The 16,686-nt window shown below is 36.8% G+C and overlaps 2 protein-coding genes across 3 annotated transcripts; one reads left to right on the forward strand and one right to left on the reverse strand.

The window, feature by feature from the left end:
- Positions 1-1,944: 1,944 nt before the first annotated feature.
- LOC116287655 (aquaporin-9) lies at positions 1,945-10,673 on the forward strand. 2 transcript variants are annotated; one of them, XM_089039913.1, is made up of 7 exons: positions 1,945-2,568; positions 4,058-4,137; positions 5,517-5,643; positions 6,247-6,384; positions 7,197-7,315; positions 7,447-7,664; positions 8,339-10,673. In XM_089039913.1, exons 2-7 carry the CDS (start codon positions 4,069-4,071, stop codon positions 8,739-8,741), a joined length of 1,074 nt encoding a protein of 357 aa, XP_088896039.1. In that variant the 5' UTR covers positions 1,945-2,568; positions 4,058-4,068; the 3' UTR covers positions 8,742-10,673. The 2 variants fall into 2 exon arrangements, with proteins under 2 accessions (XP_088896039.1, XP_088896038.1); XM_089039912.1 differs by lacking the exon at positions 1,945-2,568 and adding an exon at positions 3,299-3,722.
- Positions 10,658-16,657, reverse strand: LOC116287652 (persulfide dioxygenase ETHE1, mitochondrial). Its single transcript, XM_089039926.1, has 9 exons — positions 16,520-16,657; positions 15,678-15,767; positions 14,756-14,810; positions 14,208-14,353; positions 12,815-12,851; positions 12,294-12,386; positions 11,673-11,762; positions 11,465-11,581; positions 10,658-11,277 (listed from the first exon to the last, which is right to left on the reverse strand). The coding sequence occupies exons 1-9, from the start codon at positions 16,544-16,546 to the stop codon at positions 11,204-11,206; spliced, it is 729 nt and encodes a 242-aa protein (XP_088896052.1). The 5' UTR covers positions 16,547-16,657; the 3' UTR covers positions 10,658-11,203.
- Positions 16,658-16,686: the final 29 nt, after the last annotated feature.

Consider the following 16,686-nt stretch of genomic DNA (forward strand, 5'->3'; position numbering starts at 1 on the left):
TCTAACCACAGGCAGTCCAAGCTGTATTATGGGCACCGACAGGTGATGGTTGCAAAACCTCTATTGATAAAATTTGAAGGTTTTTTTAAAAAGTTAGTGGTGTGGAACGGCCCTTTTTTACAAATCAAATATACTCGAAGGTGCAACAGTCATCATGGAAGATAACGTGCCCTCTTTAAGATAAGAAGTGAACGTGATTTTTTAAAATAACCTTTGTTTTTTACGCTTATCTTTTTTTGGTAAGTCAACACGTAATTTATAAATTGACGTTGAATTGACGCATGACATTGATTGCATCAGTATTCATAGAAGGTATACGTGACATCGTTTATTATAATTATACTAAAACTTTTGTTTGTTTTTTATGAAGCTTATAGGTCAATAAAAGCCAACGCATGAATTTAAGTCAAAAGGCCTAGTCATGTAGACTTTTGACAGCGTCCTAGATAGGAGAGATTTCAGTTCTGCATGATGATGTATTTTTTTTCGATAAAATCGTTTTTCCAATGCATTCTTAGACGAGGTTTCATAACACAATGACCATAATCTATGGGCTGTTGTCATACGCACCTGTTTCAAAAACATTTTTGTTGGAGATCTGAAACCTGAGACCGAGTAAAACACTGCAAATTGTAATATATTTACAGCCAAACAACGTAGTTTCCTTTTAGATTGGAATATGAAGCATGACCTTTGAGTCAGAAATGTGATTTTGAAATCGATTTTTCGCCAGCAATCATAAAGGCAAAAAAATTCTGTTTAGTCTCAGATCGCGTTTTGACCAACCAACATCGTTAACTGGGTATTTCAGAAATTACAAGGTTATCTCTCATATCTATCTTTTCTTCACTGATAATTTTACGGGTTGGAGGGCTCAGTGGAATTTTTTATGGCGGGAAGGGGGTGGGGGGGGGGGGGGGGGGGTTAATTTTAAACAAGATTTTAAAATGAGAAATGCATTGTATAGTCAACCAACCATTATGGTGGCTGTGAATAACATGCACCCCAGGAATGGAGGTCAACCAAATTGATTTGGAAATAAGTGCGTTAATTCTTGCCATTAATCTATTAATAATGGGACATGTGGATACGCAAAGCGTAGAAACCAGTTGTTATGAGTGGGTCTAAATATTCTAATGTGTTACTCATTCATTCACTCACTCACTCACTCACTAAGGTGTTAGCAGATCATTTTTTACAAACACTCTTATCCAATAAAGCTTGAGTAGCTAGCTCTATCAGTATATCGGGAGCTGCAATTTCACGGTGTGGGATGGCGTACAAAAATCAGCAAAACAACAACGACTGACATAGACCCCCTCGATGAGCGTTAAGCTCTTGGGATTAATGTAACGACAAAATATGTTTAAATAAAAATCAAAATTAAAAAAAACAAAAACAATAAAAAAAAAAAAAAAAAAAAAAAACTGTCATTCTTATTATGACTTGAATGAAGACAAGGACCAAGGAGCACCCTAAGAAGTGGGGGCTAATATTGGAAAATATATGAGACTATAGTAGACTATAGTATGGAAAAGGTAAAGTGGGGGGGCTATCCGCGGTCCCTGGAAGAGAAGTTGAATAACATTTCTAAACGAATTTTTATAGAATATCCGCTTATTTCACAGTGTAAGTAAATAGTTTCTAAGTGAATCATGCATGTCAGACGAAAAAATCAATGAGAAGGTCAAGATATAAGAAGACATTAAAACTCAACGCTCTTGTCAGCTGGACGTAGGAGCACAAGGAACCCAATTAAAAGTCGGCACGTAGGATGATTTAGAGGTATCCACGAGTTTGCCATGCATGCGGCTGTTTTATTTGAATTCGTAAAAATGTCCTTCTCCAACCTCCAACCCGTACCCTTCTCTTTGTTTACGATTTAGGAATGACTTTAAATGCACAGCCGGTTTTTCCGGAAAGTTCAAACGAGATGACCATGACATAGCGTCTATAGTGTTCAAAGAATGCAAAAAAGGATTGCTCTGGTATTTCAGTTGCGCTTTTTTGGAATGGCTTATTGACTGCTTGCTGGGGGTGCAGATTAAGATGTCACGATTTTAAACATTTTTGTCCAAAACATGGCTTCGGAAGTAACAGAGAGTCTTGCCTGAGTATCAGGCCCAGATCAGGCCTTTCAGCGATCTCGCTCCTGCCACTGTATCGAGGTTTGATCAGTATCATTGTAAGATTCTAATTTGTACCAGCGAAGTCTATGAACTACAAATTGGTCGAAATTATCAGCTCAGGTCATCTATGTCTTTAAAAATACCGGGGGACTGACAAAAAACATAAAAACTAATCATCTGATTACAACGATCTGGTGCCATGTAATACTAGGAATGTTTTACCTCTGTTAACACTTTCAAGACAACGACGCTATTTAACTGGTCACAAAAGAGTGTTCGTTAATCAGTGACAATAATCAGTAAACCTATAACTCAACCGGTACGGCTTGTTATATCCAGAAGGTTTAGAAGACGTCTCTTGGGTCAAGAAGTTTGCCACAATTTTCTTTAAAGAAAAACAAAGTTACAAGTCTTTTAATACAAGAATTGAGAGCTATTGGTAAGTTCTTTAGATTCCCTTCTAACTATTCTATTGGAGCATTTTAAAAATCTTAATACTCGTACAAGAGGTAATTAGAAAATTTGATCCCGACTTGTGAATATATTGACCTCGTTCGACCGTTTAGATTTGCCTTTTCTTTTCGCATTTTCCTTGCTCGAAAATTATTGTGATAGGATTTTTGACCTCGTTTTTGCTTCTCACATTTAAATGTGCTTTTTCGTGCAGTTTAAGGTAGTGTCAACCCGTTGTTTGCAAAGTTAAAAGGGCTTGAATTCACTGACATGCAATAAATTGAGGCAATTCAAAAATACAATGTCCAACGTTGCAAGCCTAAGAGCCGGTTCCTGTGTTTTTAGTTCTCACACTGTTTTAGCTAAAGTGGTTTTAATTTAGCATCCATCAATACTTGAAGGTTTTTCTTCTTTCGTGAACAGAGACCCTTGGAGCGATAGGAGGGTGTGGAACCTCTGGCTTAGCCAGGATGCTACCCAATGGGGAGGGGATAGAAAATGTCTATGTGCAGGCTAAGTAAAGCTAGCCTGCTTGAAGCCGGACTTTTCTCTTGTATAGTTAACAGTTAGTTAGTTCGGCTGCATGCAGGCTAAGTAAAGCCTTTCGAATTCACAGCAAGCACGTCGTAGGGAAAAGCAAAAAAAAAAAAAAAAAAAAAAAAAAACTCTAGTCATGCAAAAATGTTACATCATTAATGACCTACAACATGATTGCCATAAGATCCCTTGTATAATCCTGGATATGATGTCAAAAGTACGCTTTGTGTTTCCTAAGCCGATCACGTAGATCTTAGAATAAAAACGTGAAGGTAGCCTCGTAACTAATGTAAACAAAGTACCAAGTAAAGAAGAGTGCATCAAAAATGTGCCAACGTGTTTCTTGTGCGCTATATCTGTCAATGAGTAATTACGCAGTTATTCAACGCGTTTTCTGCATACTCTAGCAGCGGGTGCTAAGAACTCGGTCTACTACTTCTAGGCCGCGCACTTATCAAATCTCGCCATAAATAGTTAATATTCTGTATGAGAGATTCGTGCAGCAGTTCACATTTCGAGAGTAATCCATGGAAGGAACAAGGGGATACTCTCTCTTCTTTAAAATATTCAAAAAACCATCATCACAAAGTACAATAATGATTGGTAAGAGAATTTCGTGTAGCAATACGCATTTCGTGGTCGAAAGATTTGTGGCTAGTATCGATGTGACTTGAACTAATCTTTAAACAGACCTATTTAACATGCCTGCCGTCGCATAGGTAAATGCGCTAAAAGCATTGCTTGATATTTAATCTGTTGGCTTCCCCAATTTAAGAAATTTTAAAAACGCGCAAATGAAACGACAATAAGTAACGGATATTATTAAGGCGGAAGCGTTTCAACACAGTCGAGAACAAAGCCATTCCCGATTTCACTGTAACACCAATTCAATGCTAATAGTTTTTTTTGTAAAGCAATTGTTTTATGTTTTAATTTAGGTATCAAGAAAATGAAACCACGTCTGTCCCAGATTGGAAAAGAGATACTGGCTGAGTTTATGTCCACTTTTATTCTCATTGTAAGTCGTCAATTCTTTTAGTGATTGTCAAATCATATTCCCATTGGTGTACAGTGCACGCCATGTATTCCTTAAACAATTACTAGCTTTGTAGCGCTTTTTAGTGATCGATTCCATTCACTCAGTCATGAACCCAACAAAGAAGCGTAGAGGTATTAGCATTTATTGCCGTTTGCATGTTTTCAGTGCTAAAGTGATATTACTTTGCCCGTGAAACAAAGTAGTATTTGTATTGTTTTGCTCTGCTTGCTCTGCATATTTGTAAAGTGATAGCCCGCAATCGGAAACAAATTGATTCTTATGGATGATATTGTAAGCAGGCTTGAACAGACATTCACAGACATTTGTTAGTTTTTCTATCTAGCAGAGAGCTTGTTGCGTTGCTTGTGCTCCCATCTGGTTCTAAGCCTGCAAACGAAATAAATGGGAAGTGATACTTGAGAATGGGATTATTTTCCGCTTTGAATAAACATTGTATAAGGTTTCTTTTTGTTCTAGGTTTAACTACACGAGCAAGTTTTTTTATCGACCTAGTGTTATGTTTAAAAAGTTTATGGTTTTCACTATGACATAAGCATAAGCATATGAACACGTCCTCACTATGACATAAGGCAACATAAGCACAAGCAGAAGCATAAGAAGAAGGGGATTTCTTTGATCCTTGTGCTTATGCTTATGCTTGTGCTTATGTCGCAGTGAGGACGTCAACCGTCAACAGAGAAGTGAGTGGGTTTGATACCCTTATGTCTGTGTTTATGCTTATGCTTATGTCGCTAGTGAAAACCAAACGATACTTATCACTTATGATGAAGATTTTATAACGGTTTGCATAAACATTAAGTATTAGGTTTCTTATAGTTCTTGGTCCTTTTGCTGCGGGCTAGCGTATTTGGTCTAATCCTGTCAACAGGACGTTTGTTAATGGGGTCGCGTATAAAACACTATTAAACTCATCACACGTAGCGTACAAACTGCGTAAGCTAGCGTTAGCGATATGAGATAGCGCATAGCGTTAGCGAAATCGGATAGCACGTGGCGTTAGCGAAATTGGATAGCACCCGATGCAAGCTTCGTCCCCAGATACCATCTGTTCATCATTCATCTCATTGCGTGAGACATTAATTTGCTTATCAGATGGCCGCGAAGCTATAGCCTTTTGATGACAGATACTTGCGATAACAGGCAACTTAGTTCAAGTCTAACTTTGCTTAAATATTTTATTTAACCACATATAACCAGAGTATCTTATATCACAGTATCGCATTAGTCGTTTTTCGCATAGTCAACTTAAAAGCTCCTATAGAGCTATTGGCATATTCAGCAATTCACGTTTGTAAAAAAAACTAGATATTATTATTAACTTTTCTTGCATTTTACAGATTTTTGGTGTTGGCTCGGTCGCGCAAACCGTACTCAGCAAGCAACAAAATGGAACATTTTTCTCCATCAACTTCGGCTGGGGTGTTGGAGTTACTATGGGATGTTACTGGGCTGGCGGTGTGTCAGGTATTTACGAAAATAATTGTAGGGTTTTTTTATGTTTCACACACGCGCGCTTGAAAATTAATGGTTTTCGCATGTGTTTGTGAAACAGTCTCTCGTATTGTTGCACGATAGTCAATTAGACAACCTAGTAAACAATGGCGAAATAAGATCTACTGACCTCTATTAGACTACGAGCTACTTTACGGTCTGAAGAAAATCACTCTATATGGCGTGCACTCTAGCATGTTATTCAACATATGTGATATCGATTTAAAAATGAGAACATGCATTGAATGACTTAAACATTACAAGCTCTACCACACGGACAGGGACTTAAAACCGTAGGCCCCGTCTGTCTTCACTATATAACCCTGTATAAGGCGGACGTAAAAGATCCACTGAAGACGCTGGTGACGACCATCTTCAGTGCCCGTGCTAACCGGTTGCCTTATCAATTGGGTCGAAAGGCCTGTTAGGCATCATGCCGTCCACCCAGGAGTGGTAAACGCATTAGACTTAGTTTTAGGGTGCTTCACGTTTCTGTTTCCGCATATCCTTTTCTCCCGGCGCTATTCAAACGGCAGACGTTCGTTTTAATAAATAAATCGTCTTTATATTTACCAGGTGCACATATGAATCCAGCTGTCTCTCTTGCTAATGCCGTGGTTGGCAGATTACCGTGGAAGAAGCTCCTCTTCTACTGGGCCGCACAAATGGTGGGAGCAATTGTGGCTTCCGCTTGTGTTTATGGTGTATATTATGGTAGGTAAACCGACACTAGAGAAAAACGTTTGCGCATGCGTGCATTTCAGCACGTTTTCTAAGAATTTTGAAGAGTTTGAGTGAGAAAATAAATGTTTTTTTTCTCCAAGTATACAAAAAGGTTCGAGAGTATGCTTTTGTCAGACCAAGATAATGTATTAACAAACACAATATGAAAGAGTTAGCCTTAAGTTTCAAGCATGGACACTAAGTTTTGGCATTTTGTGAATTCAAATTTGTCAGGCATGTTTGAAAGTCAAATTTACTTATGTTTTGACTAATTTGCATACGGATTCAGAGCATGCGCAGACGTTTTTCAGTCGTGTCAGGTAAACCTCGACCTATTGCATGTTACGTCGTCGTTTGTATGTTTCGTCATCGCGGCCATGTTGGTGGATTTTGATAAAAGACTTTTCATTGGCATCCATTGTTAATACCACCAATATGGCCGCCATATCCTTGTCATTTGAATCTCTTGGGCGAACCATGCATGCGTTGTTGTGTGATATTGATGTGAATATATAATTATTAATATTGATTGAAACGACAAAAATCATAACAAAATTTTGGCACGACTAAGTATACGTTACAGCTGCTATTGATATGTAATGGCACAATAAGGCGATAGTATTGAAAGTCTTTCTTCGAAAATCCCCCCTCTTCATGTTGCATCATTCTGACATCAACAGGCTCATACGGGCTGCGTAGTGACTTTAAGGATTGAAGCATAGTTATTAGAAATAGGAGGAGAAGGGAGAAAAGAAATCGGTGGGTTTGGAGAAAAAAACTCATTCTTTTATATCATTTTTCAGATGCACTCAACGCATTTGATGGCGGTGTTCGTCAAATACTGGGTCCCAACGGTACAGCAGGAATATGGGCAACCTACCCTCAACCGTTTTTGTCCACGGCAAATGGCTTTGGTGACCAGGTAAATAAAAACAAGCGAGTATCCGACGTTGCTTCCGATGAAGAAAATCGCATCATGTGTGGGTGTTCGTGTCTGCAACGTGCAGACACTCAGGTGAAATTAATATGTAATGTTCTTTGATTGATTTTTAGCTTTTAGGTACTGCATTACTTGTGGGATGCGTGTTTGCCATTGTTGACAAGAACAACAACGCGCCTGATAAGGGTACAACCCCAGTCCTCATCGGCCTCGTTGTGTTCGTCATTGGTGCCACATTCGGCTTCAACTGCGGCTATGCGATCAACCCTGCGAGAGATCTGGGACCGAGGATCTTTACTGCTATGGCGGGCTGGGGATCTGAAGTGTTTACGTGAGTAACTCAATATTTTTATTTCAATATTTTTATTTTTTGTTATCGCTAATTAATTGTTAACACCACTGCAAGTGCTGACAGTATACAGTAGCGTAGCTTTTTTTTTTTTTTTTTTAAGAAATTGTAATATTATATATAGTTGTTAACCTGTCATTTTTAGTGTAATTTCTTTCTTCTATTGTAAAGTATTGAAACTTGTTAAATACTCAATAAATTATTATTATTATTATTATTATTATTATTATTATTATTATTATTAAACGGCGTCGAACTGAAAGCATGTGAAGGCGCCTCACCGCTATACAACGGTATCCCTTAAAATTAATAGAAGGGACATGCAGCAAGTTAGACGTGTTCCTGCAAATAAGAAACGAGCAAGGAACCAGTCATTATCTAAGTCGGAGGGGGGAGGGTGGAGGAGAAAATGGTGGGCCCTCAATTTTTTTAGTGGAACATTGGGGGCCTTAAAAGGTCAAAAGGAGGACTGAGAGGATTGGGAGGATTTTTTCAACCATTGAAGGGGGGTACCCGAAAAACATGAATGCTATTAGTCAGGGGTCTGGAAAATGTTTTGCATCAAAAACATTTTCTCCTCCACCCCTCCCCCTCCCCCCCTCCGGCTTAAATAATGACAGGTCCCTAAGTAAAACGAACTTTTTCTGTTATTATAGTGTTGGTAATAACTGGTCATGGGTACCTATAATTGGAAGCCTCTTAGGTGGAGTTCTTGGTGCAGTTGTGTATCTGATACTAATAGAGGTTCATCATGAAAAGAATACAGATAGTGAGGACGTTGAGCTGGAGAGAGTAGTCGTTAACAACGTGGTGGACACTGCAGCATTAAACCCCGCATACGAAAGAGGAAGCCACATCGAATTAAGTGAGCCCAGTGCTTTAGATCCTCAGAGCGACAGGAAGACTAAAAGTGTTTATCAACGCATTGTTCCCAACGATACTTCTACCCAGAACCAGAACAGCGTCACTACGCCAACAACTAGTAAAAAAGCGTTTGATAACGATAATGCCGTAGTAGATGATGCTAATATTCCTAACAATGATTCAACACAGTTATAAAAACAACTGAAATGATTGACTCTGCTATTGAAGGTAGCATCAAAATGGCTCGTCATCAATCAGCAGAACAAGGAGAGGTCTCTCCCTTGATTTAGGGATTTGTTTGCGGGTTTCCCGGTTATCCTCACTCCACATTCCTGACACGCTAGATTCTAATTCTAATAATTCTAAACTTGTGCAATTTCTTACGTTTTTCACGGAAATATGGTATGCACTCTATGGAGAACATAGCTACTTGGTGTGATTATGGTTATTTTTGATATTCTCTCGTATTGTTCTGTATCAAGATGCTCTCTTGCCTGTACATAACATTTTCATGTGCGCAACTATTTGGAATATCTATCCGCGCACGTCGAACGGTTTTACTATAATTTGATATAACTTTAAGTAATATATATAATTTATGTATAATTTGATACAAAGATAGAGTACAAACACTAAAAGTGTAGTAAATAGTGCTAATTAAACAATAGAAAACAATAGGATTAGCATAATTTAGCAGTAATTAGTGGTATTTATGTTGCGCACTTATAGTGTTTGTACCCTATAAGAGCCACTCTGTGCATGGAATTCACTGTTAAATTCCAATGTTATTATTATTATTTTTTTAGTGTGATTACATTACTTTTGATATATAGGCTTTATATGTAAATATCTTATAGATGCGCGCACCTTTTGAGTTAAAAGATTTCGTATGATGTGACGTGCCGTGTCGCGATCGAGACGGCACCGTACCCAAGCATTAATTCACTGGATTAGTTAACTCACATGATTGGCTAGACCAGAGGCGAACACTTTGTAGGGTGATTTTTGCTGTTATACGAAATCAGCTGGATCTCTAATGATTTACCTCCATACCCTGATGCAAAATATTACTATTTGTAAAGATATATAGTGATTGTGGGTATTGCTTAGATTATCTACGTTTGCTCAACGATTTCTTACAACTCGATATATAATTATTTAGCTGTTTTAGTAATTATATACTTTTTATGCTTTTTCTGCGTTTACTTTAAACACAATCTGTAATTATTTTCAAAATTATGCACGTAGAATATCTACGTTTGCGTAACGATATCTACGTTTACGTAACAATTTCTTACAAGTCGATATATAATCATATAACTGTTTCCGTGTGGTTATGTACTTTTTATAACGCGTTTACTTTAGTAATTTGTGAACTTTATATTTATGTGCGCGTAGAATATCTATGCTTGCGCAACAATTTCTTACACCTTGATATAGAATTACACAGCTGTTTGCGTGTGATTATGTACTTTTGGTGCATTTTAATGTTTACTTTAGTGATCTTTCAATAGAATATCTATGAGAGTAAATTCTCTACTTTCACATCCACATAATGCCTTTGCGTCTTTGGGGGGTAACCAATCAAAAAACTGTCCCAAATTGAAAGGTTTCTTAATTGAATTTATACTATACCTGCTTTTATCTGTACAATACTGATTATCAGTTTATTCCAAGTTTTTTTTGCGTGTACAGATCATCGAGAGTTTTGGTCTTACAGAAAATGTATTGACTTACGAAAAATTTTTTAAAATTTACCTTAACGTCTTCAAGCTTCTATCTTTTTCTGTTTTTTAGTTCTTCATTTTATTTTTGGAGGTATTGTCAACATTGTCTGATCAGCCTTCAACAAAATAAGTGGGTTTTTACCCTCGGGTTACCCCCCAAAGATGCATAGTATTATGGGGATGTGAAAGTAGAGAATAAGAATATCTATGCTTGCGCAGCAATCTCTTGCAACTCAATATAGAATGTTATAGCTTTTCAAGTGTGGTTATATACTTTTTATGCTTCGTTTAGTTTAAACCCATTTGCGGTATTATCAATACGCGAAAGCGCGAATATTTTACCATTGTATTAAATACTATTGATTTTCATTACAAATAAATATATTTCATGAACGAAAAATTTTGTATTTTAATTCGTATTCCTATTTATCTTTTATTGGTGGCACAATGGTGTAATTTTAGCCATTTTTAGCTGGGTTTTTTCTCTCTTCACTATGAACAAATTTTGATGTTTAAAAATTATGTAAACCAGGCTTTAGGCCCCGTCCACAATGCATGGTGAACTAAGCCCCCGTCCACACGTATCCGGAAATTTTTGTATCCGCAAATTATTTTTTGCGGATACGAAAATATATATATACTACGGGTTGCGTCCACACGTGTCCGCAAATTTTTGTATCCGTATCCGCAAATTTTACAAAAACGGATACGTGTGGACGGTGAAAACTATTCGAATACGCTGCGTGTGGACGCAAACATTTTCGTATCCGCAAAAAATAATTTGCGGATACAAAATGTCCGGATACGTGTGGACGGGGCCTTAGTTCACCATGCATTGTCTTATTAAAAAATACTTTCTCAGATATCAATCAAAAGTCCCATCCTCTTTCACCAGGGTGTGATATTTGGATTTTTTAGTTCATATAATTTCTATTCATCCATTCTTTCATGATATTTGCCGAGCTGACTTGGGCCACACATCAAGTTGACTGGTACAGCTTCATCTATTTGAAATGAAAATAATTTCAAGTTTCAATACTAGACTTAGTAAGGGTGGGTGGATGGATGGATGGAGGGATGGAGGGATGGAGGGACGGACGGACGGACGGATGGACGGAGGGATGGACGGACGGAAAGACAGGCCAGCCAAATAATGTCCAGTTCAATAAAATAAGTTCATTATTATTTTACCTATTCTCTTTGGTTTAGTGAGTCCAAGGTTCTCCATGATTTTCACAAATTCCTCTTTGCTCTTTGTCAACCTTGGATTGTGCTTCCGTTCCTCTTCAACAGAGGTGGATGTCAAGCCTAAGATTTGGTATGATAAATTCCAATTTATTATTAACTTATTAAATGACATTTCACAATAACCTCATTAAAATAACTTTAACCTTTATACCTTTATAGTCATGAGCTGGATATAGAATGAAATCTTCAGGGAGAGAGAGGATTTTTTTCGTAACTGAATCATATAATCTTTCGGGAGACCCTGTGAAAAAAGAAAAAAATTAACATGCTGGAGCACGGGTGGTGTGGGCTGCTAATGCGCCGCCTCTCACCAATGCGATCTGGGTTCGAGCCCTGCTGGTTTCTGTGTCGTATGTGAGTAGAGTTGTTTGTTGGTTCTCTCCTGTGCTTCGAGTGTTTTTCCTCCGGGTTCTCCGGTTTTTCCTCCTACCACAAAAATTCTTCTAAATTCTAATTCAATCTACCAGCTGCCTTATCAATTGGGTCGCAAGGCCTGTTAGGCATCAAGCCGTCCATCCAGGAGTGGTAAACGCATTAGATTAGATATTAGATAGATGCATGACATAAAGAAATATGATTATATGGGTTCAATTCCTGTATCGTAAGGTGCCATATAAAGTAGAGCTTCCTGGGTCTCTTTACCCTGACTTAAATCAGCTAGACCAGAGGTTGTTTCAGAATTTGATAGAATCTAATTTTCCTTATTATACTGATAATATATTATTACTAATTTATTGTATAATTTATGAATTGCGTATTAACTATTAAATACCTTCTTGAAAGTCTGTTCTACCACACGCCCTGATCAACAAAGCATCGCCAGTGAAAGCCATCTTGTTAGCATGGCTGACGAATGTCATACAGCCTACGTTCAAGTAAAAACTACATCAGCAAGAATATGGGACTAGCTAGGGGTAGAAATGGGGGAACTTCAAGGTAATCAAAGGATTTAAGGATCAGATTTTCCTAAATTATTTTTTAAATTTACCTCTGAAAATATCAAGTCAAGGGGGGGGGGGGAACAAGCCAAGGGGGGGGGGGGGGGGGAAGCACCCCCTCCCTTCCTCCCCCCCTCCCCCAAATACAAAGAAAGAAATGAGAAATAATATGCACCTCTCAAGTTCTGGACTCCACATGTTAATGTCACTTTTTTTTAGTAATGCATTCCTGTCTTAATAATAGCTATATATATATAATCAGCTGCAAAGTGAAATTTGACCACATAAGTCACTTTGTGACCTTCTTGAATCTAATGAAGTGGGGTTTAAGTTATAAAAGACAAGACTTAAGTACCATTCGTGTGGCCTGGTGTTGAACGAGCCTCCAGAGACTGAAATGAAAATTATAAGCAAAAAAAAAATTTAAAGATTATACCAATAAACATTTGTTTCATGAGTCAAATGAATAAGTATAGATAATAGAACTACATGCTGTCCAATTTGGAAATAATTGGATAAAAAAAATTCCAAGGACTGACAAAATTAGGAGAGGGTCGACTAAGGCCAAGTCCAATAGCGCAGCGCAACTGTGACGTCATAAAAACAAAGACAAAGGCGAAATTCGGACAAACAAACCTACAAGTTTACTTTCAGCAGAGAATTTTCACAGCCGATCGCAGCTGATCTTAGTTTACATGGGTTATTATTGTATCTATAAGTAAAAATAATAAAATCGGTTCGTATAATCCTCGTAGCGGTTAAACAGAATGCAATGTTTGTCCGAATCTTTAAGCTATTTTTAGAATCAGTGCGCTGTGCTATTTGACAGCCAGTGTAATTTCTTGAATTCTATTATTTCCAAATTGGACAGACTATTTATACTAGACTGATTCCATAAGTCAAAGTTTTCCCTCGAAAGAATGTGAATGGAAACAATCCAAATTAATCTTTAATTTGAATAGGAAAGAGAATTTAAAAATAATACAATTATAGTTGCTTATATGGGATTATAGAGTGATGATACAATTAGTGTTATAATTATACAGGTTCTCATTAATCCCATATAGGTAACTGTCCAATTATTTTCTTAATTGGACAGGTCTTGTTGATATGGGATTAATTAGGCAGCTATATAATTAATAGGTAATGGAATTTCATGCTCCCCAATCAAGAAATAATTAGACTCGAAAAATTCCTCTGACTGCTTAATTGCACTCGACCTATGGCCTCATCCAATTTTGTCAGTCCTCGGAATTTTCCTCGTCCAATTATTTCTTAATTGGACAGCATGGAGTCCTATTACATATACTATAATCATTGCTTTATGTTCACATGGATAATCTTTTTCATTAAAAAATCTTGAATTTCTTTATCTGGTTATGCTCTGGTTCTCTCCAATGTGAAATCTAAAACTGCTTCATTCTGAACAGTACTAGACTGCACACCGTGATGGCCAGCTAGATAAACATCACATGATAATGATATAAAATGTAACCTATGTTTGTGTTTAGTGTGTCTATTTTGCATTAAAAAGCCTTGAACTCAACTTTTACAGTAGCTAGATGTCTTCTAAATTTGGCACTTGTTTTGCAAGAAAGAATGTTTACGATATATGATTCCCCAAAAATGTAAACTATATTAGGTCAAGAATGCAACATAATTAATTTTACTTTAATTATTGTTGACAGAAGTGTTCCTTTTTCAAGTCCACATAAGTGTTTACTAATATTAAGTTGTCTCATACTCACTTGTTCTCCAAACCTAATGTCATCACCATCACTAAGAAGAACATCAGCGATGGCACCACTTTCTTTAGAGATCATGCTCTTGCATCTTGTTAACTGTTTCAGCATTCCTGTCCCTGTGATGTGGTCGGCATGTACGTGGGTATTGACTACATGAAAGAAAATCAAGAGTTACAATCACTTAAAGATTATACAGTAAACTAAAGGTATTTTCTAGTATATATAAGGTTAAAAATAATCACATTTTTGAGATATTCTGTAACATGCACAGTGATTGGCTGGCTACCGTGTTTGTTACCAGAGGAGAAATACACACCCATTTAAAAAAATTATTCAATTTTTTTTATAAAAGCAATATGAAACAGGTGCTTACATATCTGTTCTGTGACATAAATACTCTGGGAGCGGTAAAGCACTCAAAAAGCAAGAGAAATATTTGTCTCATGCTCCTATAAGCTTGCTTCTCTCATGCTCTATAGGCTCCCAGCATGTTTATATCACAGTGCAGAGACATGCACACAATATGTAATATTAATATGTATAATATGTACCTGCATATATCAGTTTGAGTTCCATTTCATTTATGAGCCGTGAATCTCTCTGGACCTGAAGTAAAATGAATCAATGAGAATTAACTTGCTGTTCATGCATCACACTATCCCAGGACTCATGATAGTCATGCATCACTATCATCAATGCCATTATTCTTATAACCATGAATGTGCATCATCACCTGACCATCATCATCATGTCAGCATGCATAACTATCGTCATCACCATAACCATTTTACGCAGACGGTGATAAAAGCATTTCACACAGGGTTACCGTGAAAGGTTAAGTGCACATAACTAATGATTTTGTATGCATATTAATGACTTTCACAAATCATGGATACGGGTACGGATCGTGAACCACATTGATGATCCCTATCAGTTCGACAGTATTGGATATGACTGCATCACAACCATCATTCAACATCCATCATCACGTCATCCATCCTTGATCATCACCATTGATCATCATCAGCAGCATTATTGTCACCATCATATCTATGACTATGATATCATCAATGACATTAATGCATAAATCTTCATCAGCACCAGTAGTAGTATCTCATAATCAATACTCAAAAATTTATTTGATAACTGACCTACAGTATGCATAAACTATGTATCATCATCATCATCAACAACACCATATGTGATGGTTATCAAACATCATTCAAAAAATAATCTAATATCAATTTAATTGACCTGTGTATCACCTGTGTATTATCATCATCATCATCATCATCATCATCATCATCATCATAAGTGATGGTTATCAAAGAGAGATGAGGCGGTAAGCTGTGTGGGATGGGCTCGGAAATCATATAAGAACATACAGTATAAGCTAACCTATTATGCATGTTCTTATATGATAATTATCAAACATCATTTAACCAATAATCTAATACTTATCTTACTGCTGACCTGTGTATCAACGGGGTCTATGATAACAGCCTGTCTGGTTTTATTGCATCCAAGCAAGTATGTAAAAGTGAAGGACTCGAAATCAAGTAACTGGAAAAATTCAGGAAAAAATATATCATATAATTATTTGCCATTGTAACGTGTAGATTTTTAGGACTTTAAAAATTTGTGTTATGCAGTGTTGTCATGGAAACACTTACAAGTATTAAACATGTGGCAACATGTTACAGGTTTTTAAACAGGCTTTAAAAACTTACAACATCGTCGCCAACAAATTATTTGTGTGCCGCGTGCCGCGTGCCATATTGATGCTTTTCAACCATTTCCAAGAGGATTAAATAACAAAAGACATGACGGCCATGTTGGAGGATATAACAAAAGAATTCACTGACAATTCTTTTGTTGAGTTCCTCCAACATGGCCGACATGAAAACCATCAATAACAAAGCCAACGTTTAATATAACAATGTTGCATGAAAAACCGCCTCATGTGGCAGCACCTTAACTTCCCCATCATCAACATGTTTATTAATATTACCATCATATTAATAATATTATATTAATATCTATTGAATTTTTGATATATTATAGAATAGAATGGCATAATAATTTAAAAAATCAAACTGGTCCAAACTTGATCCTTGTCTCTAAAATGATAAAATTAAAAAAAAAATTTCTTTTGCAATTTCCTCGATAAGATATGCTGATGTGCACGATTTTAGAGATGACGCCAGCATAAAATTTTTAGCTTAGTATATGTTTGATTTTTGAAAGCTATTTATCTACGATTTGCAAGTAACTAGAAGCAGATTTTTAAACCAAACAAAAGTTTATGCCTTCACCTGTCTGAAAATGAGCCGAGTTGTCATCTTGATCTCCAAACAAACGAAGAAAAATCTTCAGGATTTTTGATAATATATAACGTATTTACATTCTAGTGAACTAAAGCCGAGCAAAGCCTGAGTACAATCAATGATTTCTGTGGCTTTACCCACAAGTCTTTGTGAGT

The sequence above is a fragment of the Actinia tenebrosa genome, unplaced genomic scaffold (assembly GCF_029948245.1).
Source record: "Actinia tenebrosa isolate PJP-AT-01 unplaced genomic scaffold, QUT_ActTen_1.0 PGA_scaffold7__59_contigs__length_16204524, whole genome shotgun sequence".
Lineage (NCBI taxonomy): Eukaryota > Metazoa > Cnidaria > Anthozoa > Actiniaria > Actiniidae > Actinia > Actinia tenebrosa.